A 12180-nucleotide genomic window follows, 5' to 3' on the forward strand; every position below is an offset into this window, starting at 1 on the left:
GCACATCTAAAATCACAATTATAGAAGAGAAACATGTTATATTTCTCGCCAAAGACTCATTGTATGTTACTAACTGTGCAGCTTAGCTTTTATAAAGGGTTTTCTTCAGGGACTCTTGCTGTGATGCATAATTAAGGGGAAACACTGACTACAGTCATCAAGCCCAAGGACATTGACATATTTGCTATTTTGGTACAGTGTCCTGTTCTTACTAGTCAAACATTGCTGTCACTGCCTGCTCTCTGGGTCTCCAGCAGCAACTAAAGTCACTAATTTCTTTGTTCACCACCACATCGGACATTAAGCAAAGATTTCCTGTGGCATAAAAAATAATAAAAGCCAGTGAATACAGCAATCATGTCGCAAGATCATTGATCTGATTTTGTCTTTTTTTATCTTTAGGCCCCATCCCAACACCTGGATGCAGGAGAGCTCTGATGGAGTAAAACTTTATTTTGTGAGTATGGGCGATCAACAACAAGAAAGGGACACAACCCCACCCAGCCTCAGCATGCCTTCCAGGTGTTCAGGTATGTTTTGTGTCTAATAGTCAACACTCATTATGGTTATTAGTTTCTCGGTCATCCAGGTCATGGTATTTCCAAAAGCTATCAAAAAGCAACTGGACTTGCTTCCTCAGTTCTGAACTCAAATGAGTTGCTCATTGTTGAAATTAAAGATTTTTATTTATTTTTTTTTTTAATTGTCAGACAGTTGAACAAATGTTTAAGACAATTACATTTACTCAAATGCAGTTGTTTCACATTTGACAAGGGAAAACCTTGCACACACATGCTTTGTATTGCATGTAGAATCTAACAGTTTATGTTTTTTAGGTTATTTTGTTATGAGTGAGTTGTTGTGCTGAGCTATATGTGGGTAAAGTGAAATGTAAGTATAGAGAAATATGTATAAACTGTAAACCTAGATGCCACAAACTCAACAGTTTGAAATCCTTTTTATACTCTCATGAATTCATTTTAGTTTACCTAGCAAGCTGCTTTCCCCCATCTACAGGTGCTCTTTGGTGAACACTGTAACAGCATTTTTTTTCCTTTTGCTCTGATCATCTGATCATCGCCTTGTGCACCAAAAAAAAAAAGAAAAGAAAAGAAAGAAATCCTTGGTTTCAGGAGTCAACGAGCAGCACTTGAAGGCACCATCAGGTCACCTGTGTGCGTTTATTTACCTGTTAAAGTAACAGTTCTTCTATCAGAGCCCACCGGTGGTGACACTAACCCTCGGGGACGCGCAGGCCCCCTGTAACCGGCCCGCGTCACGTTTCTCTGTACTGACAGAGCCTGTTCCAAAATAGACGGCACCCACCCTACACCCACCCTCCTCTCTCCCTGCTCTGCCCCGGTACTCTCCCCTCTCTCTTTCCCTGCCGAGGAGCGTCACGCAGTTGTCCAGTGCGTCTCCTCAGCAAGTCCGCACCAACTCCAGGAAGCCGGATCGCAAGGAATATCATTCACAGGGATAAAACCGGCGGCAGCAGCAGGAGGAGGAGTGGGGTTTACAACACAAACCGTGAGAGTTGTCCAGGGAAGAGGGGTCTCCCCAAAACCTGAGGTGAGCTTTCTTGTGGACTATCTTTCCTTATACATGTGTCAGAGTCGGTGCTGCAGTGGGGTGAGAGGTGCGTCAGCTGCTTTACTGCACTGCTGGAGAGGAGTGAGTGTGTCCTTACCTTTGGAAGTCCTTAAAAAAAAGACAGAGACAGAGTCGGTACATTGTGATTGTGCATGCCCCCCGCCCGTGAACAGAGCGGGTTTTGAGTCTTACATGGCAGCTGTGGGCTACTTTAAGGAGCAGTTGTATATTACTAACCTCCCCCTCCCTCCATCCCACCCCCTGCACCTCTGACAGCCCATGTTCCCGTGTTTATGCGTGTTTGTGCGCGTTGGCTGTATAAATTTACGATCCGTTCATTAACGATAAAGCGCCACAGAGTGCGTTGGCTTCTTTCTGGGACTATTTAGGATCAGGCAGTTGGGTGGGAGGAGCGGCTGGCCCGGGTGGGACAGTGCAGTTTGTCATGTCTATATTAGGAAAGTGGCAGTGTCATTCTTTCGCTCTGTCTCGGCTCTCCAGGGCCGTGCCATGCGCGACAGCGGAGGGTAATCTCATTAACCTGAGGCAGAATTAAAGGAGCATTTCCACGTTTGATTTAATTTACTATAAACCTCATATTTCTGTCACCGGTTTCCCAAAGGCTACAAGTTTTTAGATCCGCTAATATCTCCCCTCCTTTGTTAAAATGATGAATTTCTGGTTCAGTGATATAAAAATAAACTTTGAGAGAGTGGAAACTTTGTTTTATTTCTACTTTACTTTCCTTTTCCTTTCTCTGTCTTTGTCATTGTTCTTTTATGTTATGTACGATTTTTGAGCTTTTCGAGCCCTTTCCTCAAAGTTGAACAGGATGAAGGCATTTTCATTTTCAAATCAGATGATAAGCATGTACACATTTTTTTTTCTTTTTTTATCATTAAGATAAAGTTAGTCATTTGTGCCATGGGGATTTTCAGAGCAGCAGGACAGCCGCTGCTTCCTTTTCTTTTGTAGCAGTTTATCTGGACAGCCAGGTGGAAAAAAAAACACAGAATTAAACTTTACTGTCAAAGAGATATATATATACGTATGTATAATGTTGTGTTCGCCCTGAAGTGCCCCACAGCTGGCTGGCCTGAAGTGGTCGCCGGAATGTAAATCTCTTGATAATGGAGAGCTTCCAGAAAAGCAGAGAGAGCTTCTGTCCTCTCATCAGTCTGGTTGAGTCATGTATCCCACAGTCTCTAGGTCTGACTTTTAGGTGAGATGTAATATTTTCTGATGTGAAAGTCAGACATCACAGCAGGATCTGGGTCACTTCATGGTCACAGGCCTGAGAAGCTGACAGATTTCAGCAGGAAAAGAACTGGACCCTGGCTTCAGTTGGTGGTCTTTAAGGTTTTATTTTAAAGAGCCAGACAGTTTGAGTTTATGCTCATCCACTAAACAAGGGGAAGAACTCTGCTGCATTTCTCAGACGTCTGCAGGGACCAATGCAGGCCTACTTTCTGATTTGGGTTTTTAGTTTTGGCCTTATGTAAGCCAGTGAAGTCTGAGAATGTATGTTAGATAAGTTTTAAACTACTTTCTCACAGGGACTGTATCACATGAGTGTGAATGAAGGTAACTGCTGGTCAGGGTATTGCTAGCTTCACCCTGGTATTGAATCTGTCATATATTAAGTTTTCTCCCTGTCTTTTATCTGCTCACTGTGTCTTAGTGTTTGTCTTTGGTGTCTGACTGTCACATAGTGCTTGGTGGGACAATCAACTATTAATAACTACACTCATGGCAGGCACTGTTATAGAATATCTCCTGTGATTTGGAGGATTACAGTCCCTCTGGCCTGGTGCCTGGGGGAGATGCAGGACAGCAAGTTATCTGTCAACAAGCAGCCCGAAAAACACATTGCAGAGTTTATTATTCAGAGATGAATAGCAGAAGGTTGTTTAAAGCCCCTGAAAGCTTGGCTTCAGTTCAAAGTACTTCTGTACAACATCAAATATTCATGACTCAATAAGTTAAAAACAAAAACAAGATCTTATTTTTTTTAAGAGTTCAACACTCAAAAAAATTCAGCTTATATCTGCTTCATTCGTTTGATCAGATTTGATTGACAGGGAACAACCAATTCACTGCTGGATCCTGATTGGTCAATAGAAGGAGGTGACATCACTTTTTCTAACTAAGTCCCACCCACAGAAATCTCTCCTGGAAAAAAAACTAGAATCAAACCTGTGAGAATAGTGTGTTCATGTGGATCCGATGTCTCAAAGTAAGCAGGCTGACACTTTTTCATGCCCTATTAAAATATATTGATGGATCTACAGTATGAATGAGCAGTCAGAGGTTGAAGTGCACAATTAACAGTAGAAACCAGAAATTTAGTCCTAGCTAGCATGACACAGACAAATTATTTAATCTACTTTATGAGAATTTGAATGTGAATAAAATACCAAAGGTGAGTAAACTGCCCTGTGAACTTTCAAAATAAGCAGCTTGAAAGCGCCTTTCAGTAGCTGAGTCATCTTCAACCTTGAAAACAAGAAGTGATAGTTACTGTTCAGCAAGAAAACATTTATAAACACGATTCACATACACTGTAGGAGGAGATGTAAATCTTAAAAAGCACAGATTATGATGACTACAACATTGTGGTAATAAGCTCACGAGTTGTCTTTACTTTCTGACAGCATGTGTTTGCTTTTCTATGAAAGTTCTTCCTTGTAGGGAAGAGATCTGATCACTCTCTGTTGCTTTAAGCCATCTTCAGTATTTTCTAAACAAATCTCCCATATCGCAATCCTAAAATGATTCATATGAAGCCAAATAAATCATGGCACTTCTGACCCAACATAAAGTATGTAACTGTTCATAAAACTCTCTGCTAGTGATTTTAATTTTAGTTAGATTTGGTTTCATGGGTGATGATGCTGTAATTTGCTGAAATTCTTTCTCTAATAGTCTTTTTGTCTGTGTATTTCTTCTTTTCCTGTTCACACTCCCCCCCCCCAAACTTTTCATCACCTCTCATCCCATTTCTTTCCCCTTTACATCTTCGTCCTTCCTCTGCTCACCCCAGCCATGAGTCGCAGCATTGTGCGGCAGAGTAAGTTTCGCCACGTCTTTGGCCAGGCGGTCAAGGCTGAGCAGGGCTATGATGACATTCGTGTTTCCAAGGTGACGTGGGACAGCTCTTTCTGCGCCGTCAACCCAAAGTTCCTGGCGGTCATTGTCGAATCCAGCGGCGGAGGAGCCTTTCTGGTCCTGCCCCTCTCTAAGGTCAGTAAGGTCAAAGGGGAAACGCACAGCAGAGTGTCCATGAGTTCAGTGTTCAATTTGTCTGCCACTAAATATGGGACAAAATGCTGATTATCCCAAGACTTTACAGAAATTTACAGATTTACAGAAACTCATGGACATATTCTGCTGCAGAGTGAATGTGGATAAGGTTGTAAATGAAAGTGTGAGAATAATAAGCTGTGTTTTGGGGAAGATTACTCATTTTTAGCCACTCTAGTGGCTCTATGGCTGGCAGTCCGGTTTGTTGGTTGGTCCGTCTACCACTGGAATATCATGCTTCCAATAGGATGAATCCTGTGGACATTTGTAGTTTCAGTGGAATGTCTGTACAGTTATTGGATAGATTGCCATTAAATTTGGAACAGACATTTATGTCCCTCATGGAATCAATTGTAATAACTTTGGTGCTCTCCTGACGTCCTTTCAATCAACATAGCGGAGGTTACAGCAGGATGTTTTTGTAACACAGGAGAGAGGGGAAAAAAGGAGAAAGTAAGACAAAGAGGAGAACTTATAGAGAAAGAGGGAAAAAGGAAAGAGAAGTAAAGACAGTTTGCTTGTTTTTGCTTGTAACCTTTTGTATCTCAGTGTTAATGAAATGGCATTAGTGTTCAGCTCTCATCACCAGGTAATGCCAGGATGAATAGAGAAATCCATCTGACCACTTCAGTTTCAGATCACCGTGTCTCTGTGTATTGATCTGTTCCAAAACCAGGTTTCTACCAAGGGAAATATACTGTATAATATCCACCTGATAAAAAAGTAACGGTGAGGAGGATGAACTAATGTGAAATTATCAAAAAGAGACAGACTTTAAGAATAGTTACATTATGGTGTATGTTTTTTCCAAACTACAAACACACAAAAGTAAATTTTTTTAGTATTGTTGATACAATTGGCCAGAGGTGGTTTCAGGTTTCTTGACTAAGCATTGGTCCTGTTTGGAGGCTCGTCTCAGCAACTCAAGGTTCTGTAAACTTTAGCTATAAGTAGCTATAACAGAGTCAATGCTGCGTGACATAATCAGCAGGCTATAAACAGGAGAGCGAAGCAAAGGACTCCCCAAGCCTTTGGCAGGCTGCCCTTTGCTGAGGCCAAATAATTTCTGCTCCTCCAGATATTTAAAATACACAGAAAAGCTTATGTCTCATCCTCTGAGGTTGAGCCCATAAGGTGAATGTAATCCTAAAGTCTAATTCTATCAGAAAGACAGAAAACAAGCTACTTTTCAAAACGGATTAGAGCCAAATGATGATATCAGCAGTGTGACGGTTACAATAGCTACTTCCTCAGAGAAATGCCACTTACTGTCTTGCAGTAGTTATTTTTTTAAGCATAAGTATGTTCTGCCTCTAATAGCAGAGGACATAATATTTGCACTGGACCTGGGGAAGGACACTATAATTGCTGAAACAGAAATACAGCGACAGGAAAAGCAACAGGTCAGGACACGTCAGACGTTTAAAGCTCCGATGCTTCAGTGTGGTGTTAAAGTTCATCGCGCCTCATGATGATAACAACATCTCCTTAAAATAAATGATGGGCACCAGAAAGACAAAACTTTCTGGTGGGAGGGATAAATATTTCAGTCCGCCATCATGTTAGGAGATATGCAGTGATCCGATCAAAATAAAATAGATTACCAGTGCTGTATACCACATTTGATGAAATAGCTAGAGTTTATCCGCTGAAGTTGTTTTGATGATAATGCAGTATAATTTTAAGTTATCACATCTTGGAAAAAAAACAAACTATTCATTTTTGTGGCCAGTTTCACAATGTGTCCAGTTAGCTGCAGGACACAGCTCAAGGTGCAGGGCTCCAAGTAACTGCTGACGCCGCTGTAATCAGCCAAGGCTGCAGCAATTTATTTGACCTGCCCTGTGAGATGCCTCCACTCAGCAGATTTCATTCTGAGCCGGGCTGCTGACCCCAGCTGCCAGTCACAGTCCGTCAAGAGTTAATTGTCTTCAGTCAAACAAATATGCAGTTTATGAAAAATGATGTAACAAGAATATAATATATAATAATGCTACACAAAGCTTGTAGATAATGAGTGTACTTCATGTTTTAAATAACTTTAGCCCACATGACAATTATGCTAGAATTATAATGGGACTACAGAGAGTGGAACGAACATTTTTCTCTCACAAACATCAGCACATCAACCATGGAAGTTAGTGACAAAGAGCAGGAAGACACAGGGAAGTACAGAGTTTTTTAGAGACACTGGGAAGTGGACGTGATTATGTACTGGAGCCATGGTGAACAGACATGCTATTAATACACACCAACGTGCTCTCCATCCTCCATCTCCCCCCTCTGGGTCCCCAACAGGCCACAAGAAAAACTCCCCTTTCAACGCCTCGTCGCTCAGCTATAAATACACCTCTCTTGGGGTGTGTTTTTTGGTGAGTGTGTGTGTGGAGGGAGGGATATCTCAAAAGCTGATACACATGTTCACATGATAAGAACAGGGAACGATGGAATAATCTGGAGGTAACATCAGTTTTCATCTTAGAATGTCTTGTTTTATGTGTGTCCTGGGAGTCCACCATGATACTGAGAGTTTTTTTTTTTGAAGAGTTTTGGTTGCATGTTGAAAGTTTTGACTGCCACATTTGGTCTTGGGGGGTCAGCAGGAACCCAACATTTTTATCCTGTGACCCAGTAACAGGATAACTTCTTAGCTGCATTTCAGTGACTCGATCGTATCACATGATCTTCATCAGCAGACAGAGTTTGCCTGCGTGTTGTGGTGTAGTAGCTGTTCAAATTTCCATTTTTTTCTGAGCACTTTTAGCACTTTTCATCCATGTTGGCTCAAAAAATTGCAATTTTAAGTTTATTCATGATCTTGGAAATAATTGTGGAGAAAATCACCTCACTGCAGGGTTCATTTGGATGAAAAGTCCTCAAAATCATCAAAAAAATATTTAATTAATTAATTAATTTTAATTAATTTAAAAAAGAAATTGAACATTTACAATTCCATGACAAACAAACTCCATCTGATAAAGAGGATGTGTGACAAGATCAAAACCTGGGGAATGGCGATTAAATGAACCTTAGTTTGAGATCTTTTTGAAACTCAGGACTGAACTTGCAATCTGAACTTGTTTGGACTTGTTTCCAATTGTGCGTACTACTGTTTTTCACTTTGTTGTGACAAATTGATGAATGCTAATGGAGAGTTATTGTGTATACACTGAGTTGTAACTCACTCCTGTGTGTCACTGCTGTTGTGTGTTGCAGACAGGTCGCGTGGATAAGAACTACCCGCTGGTGATCGGCCACTCTGGACCTGTCCTCGATATCGACTGGTGTCCTCATGACGACAACATCCTGGCCAGCTGCTCGGAGGACTGCACCGCAATGGTAATGACAGTGTGTGTGTGTGTGTGTGTGTCTCTCTCTCTCTCTCTCTCTCTCTCTGTGTGTGTGTGTGTAGAAGTAAAGTTCTGAGTGGGAGAGAGAAGTTGCAAGTGTGTGTGGAGGAGTTTGTTGTTCGGTGACTCAGACAACAGTCATAGAGTTCGCCACAGCCTGAGTTTGCCTGTTTAATGAACAATAAGGGAAATGAATCAGTCAAGGCATCACTGCGTCTACCTGTCTGACTGTCCACCCACCTGTTCCCCCTCATCTTTATCTCTTCATCACTCTTCTCGTCAGATTTTATCCTTAACAGGTTGGTCAGAGTCTGTAACCAACTTTGTCATTGTAATGCAGCTGCTAATCCTGCTGCTCTGACCTGCACAGTGGGATTTATTCACAGTATAATTTCTTCCCCAGAAAATAAAGTGTTTTGATATTTGTTCATCTTCCTTCCAGTGAAGTTTGGATTTAAATATGATGGGGGAAAAAACAAAAAGTAAATAATTAAGATGCATGCAGACATTGTAGAATAGGTTCCATTTTAAACATACAAAACTGTCGTCATTGAGTTTTGGACTGAGGACAGACACCAGAAGCTCCTGTACTTCTGGTCTGACTATCTGGTTGTGATACACTGCAGGTGTGTATGGCCCAGAGGCTCATGGCTGAATTCAGTCAGCAGGGGTCGCTGAAAGGCCTGGACTGCAGGCAAGGAACAGAGATGGTTAAACATGATCATTACAGAAAACCTGCCACATACATTTGTGTCAGAATATTAATCATTATGAAAATATGACATCTATGGATCATTGTTCCGGCAAATACATTAGATTTTGTTATGTGTGAAGCTGAGTGAAGAACAAAGTATGAAGTTAACAGATTAAAAATCCCATTAAAGCAGCTGGATTTTTTACAGTCCCCCTTTAATTTCTGTATTTTTTGTTGTATTCTTACAACCTGCCTGTCCTTGTATTCAGTTCCTTTTACTTGATAAAATGTCTACAGAGTTTAGAGGATAGGTTCATATTTTTTCAAGTCTGCCTTATAACAATGGTCAGATGCCCATATGATCACTGAGAGGTGTTTTGTCCTGTTCATACTTGCCAAAAAGAGATCCCTTCCTAATGTTCCACACTCTTCAAAAATTGTGAACGCATCCTTTATCAGCAAATTACATTATTTGAGAAGTCCCCTCTGGAAAATGCCTGTGACAGTGATGAGTTATGACATGAATTGAAGCGCTTCAAACACAAGCAAGAACCAGGTTTAGTGTCTGGGATAAATATGAGTGATGAGCTGCTCCACTGACACAAATAAGAACATGTATGTCACATAGCTGTGAAAAGTCCGAGCGTAATCTAAAATAGAGATTAATTGCTGATTATTTTTTCTGTCCCAATCTAGATACCTTGTCTTCTTTCCTATCAGTAGCAGGGAAATAAATAAAATAATAATGTTATGTAATGATAGAATAGCTAATGAGATGCTAAAATGTTTTCATTAAATATGATTTACTCAATCATAAAATTTTCTGTTTCAGTTACTGCAATCATTATACATGAGGAAAACATTTTCAGTTTGATAAATAAAATTACTTTAGTCCAAAAACATAAATATTCTCCCTAAGTCACACCGATTTACTTCCTGTGTGTGTGTGTGTAGAAAAATTTGCAGTATGTGAAGTATGTCCGTGTGTGTCGATTATAACATTTTTTTCTTTGTGTTATGACAACATGTCTGTTGACTCGACATGTATCTGTGCATCAGCGCAGCTGTCAGTGAGGACAAATTTGATCACACTTGTTCACAACAACATGGCAGGAATCTTTGTGCGATCGAATGATTGAATCGCTGCTTCTTCTATGGCAGCAGCTGCTGGGATGCTGCTTGAGTGCTTTGTGTGTGTGTGTGTGTGTGTGTGTGTGTGTGTGTGTGTGTGTGTGTGTGTGTTTTGTTTATGTCCGGCACACACAGACAGACAGTTGCAGCTGTCCAGTCTTGGCAGCGTGGAGCTACAGAAAGGCCATAACTGTGATGTCATTCTCTTCAGTTCACAGAGACGGATCATTGTGTCATCTGAAAATGCTCATTAGTGTGTGTGTGTGTGTGTGTGTGTGCAGAGCAACAGGAACAGCTTAATGTCTTCTTGATCATATGCGGGTCAACTCATCACCTGCTGTGTTGTGTAACTGAAATGGCCACATTTCAACACACTGCTAAAAAAAAAAAAAAAAAATCATCGTCTCTCACTGTAACATTAATGAGAGATGTGTTTTCATGGGCCTGTTTGTTTGGTTGTTTGTTTTGTTGCTGCACCACCCTGAGTTTTATTTTTAAGGAATTCACACAGAGCAACAAAGTGCAGAAAATAACATCCGCTCGCTCGTCCATGACATGTCTTTTTAAAATATAGGTTTTATATGAAAGTACAGTGGCATGCCAGCGCTGTGGTCAGGCTCAAAGCAACCACTGAGGGCACTGAACTCAAATAACATATGGTGTTTTATTTGGTGATTGAGAGAGTACGTTGATTCGGTGGAATGACAGGCTTCAGGCGGTTGTCTTTAGCGCACGCAACTTCCTCTGGATGGAAGCGCCACACGTGATGACGCCCTCGTCCATCCATCAGTTCTCTATACCGCAAACTCCGCGAAGAAGAGCTCAGACCGTGGTTCGAACCCCGTGTTGCTAGCATTGCCACAGTACTTTAGCTTAGTGCGGCAGACAACGTACGTCCTGTTGACGTGTTTAAAACTCCTGCCATGAAAACCAAAGTGCGTCCACACGCTCGCTTTTAGCCCAGATGCAGCTGGATGGATTGGTTGGTTGTCGTTTAATGGTTTTACTTTGTCCATTTCACACACCTCTCGTCTCACTAGCATCATGGCTAGCATAGTAAGCTCGCTCGCGGGCTCTGTTTCCGGGGTGTTTTGTTATGACTGTTTGTCAACAGCTCCGCCTTGCGGTTAAATCCTGTATGACAACCAGTAACTGGAGAGTCACTGCTGTGTATTACAATAAAAAAAATGATCTTTGGAAATTTAATAATCTCATAACCGTCCATAATATAATCGCGATTAATCAATAACTATTTTCTTTCACCACCCCTACTTAACAGTTAAAGCCTTATCCGGTCCTTGGACATTAGGCAGTCTGCTGGCATTGCACACAGGTGTGGACATTAGTACGTGGGTGTTATCAGTTGTGACCTTCACTGTGAGGCAACGCAAATGTGTCCCTCTCACTCACGGTCTAATCAATTAAAATTACTGAGCTGCACAATAAATCTGTGGCAATGTGCTGAGTTTAGCGGAAAACTGAAAGATGTGGGACTGCAGTTACTGTAGTTATATACTGACGTGCGACGTGATGTTTAAAAGGGTCTTGAAAGATATTGCACAGCTCATTGCATTGCTTGCTATGCAGATGATAGGACGCACAATTCCTGCTCAAACAGACAAGTTCATTCCCTCCTCCCTCTTCTCCAGGTGTGGCAGATTCCAGATCATGCACTGACCCGCCCCCTCTCCGACCCCGTCGTGGTCCTGGAGGGACACTCCAAACGTGTTGGCATTGTCACTTGGCACCCCACAGCACGTAACATCCTTCTCACTGCGGGTAGGATATGTGCACATACCCACAAACACATCCCTGTGATCTTCTTTTTAGGACTTAGTGCAAGTCAGAACAGACACCAGCAGGGTTTTTATTTATGTTCAAATGTCCATCTGTTTTTTTTTTTTTTTCTGACCCAATCACCCCTCCAGGCAGTGATAACCTGATAATCATCTGGAACGTGGGGACAGGTGAACCCCTCGTCTCCATGGACGACCACCCAGACCTCATCTACAGCATCAGCTGGAACCGAAACGGCAGCTTGTTTTGCACCACCTGTAAGGACCGACGTCTGCGTGTTTGTGACCCCCGCAAGAGGGAGGTGGTTGCGGT

At 41.7% G+C, this 12180-nt stretch overlaps 1 protein-coding gene across 1 annotated transcript in view; it reads left to right on the forward strand.

Moving 5' to 3' along the window:
• Nucleotides 1–1361: 1361 nt before the first annotated feature.
• coro6 (coronin 6) overlaps nt 1362–12180 on the forward strand; it is a 52461-nt gene continuing 41642 nt past the window's right edge. The window contains exons 1-5 of the mRNA XM_041051082.1: nt 1362–1572; nt 4637–4836; nt 8113–8235; nt 11721–11850; nt 12000–12178. Coding sequence (XP_040907016.1) covers nt 4639–4836; nt 8113–8235; nt 11721–11850; nt 12000–12178 — 630 coding nt within the window. The 5' untranslated portion in view covers nt 1362–1572; nt 4637–4638. The remainder of the gene's footprint in view (nt 1573–4636; nt 4837–8112; nt 8236–11720; nt 11851–11999; nt 12179–12180) is intronic.

Source organism: Toxotes jaculatrix, chromosome 12, assembly GCF_017976425.1.
Source record: "Toxotes jaculatrix isolate fToxJac2 chromosome 12, fToxJac2.pri, whole genome shotgun sequence".
Classification (NCBI taxonomy): Eukaryota; Metazoa; Chordata; class Actinopteri; family Toxotidae; genus Toxotes; species Toxotes jaculatrix.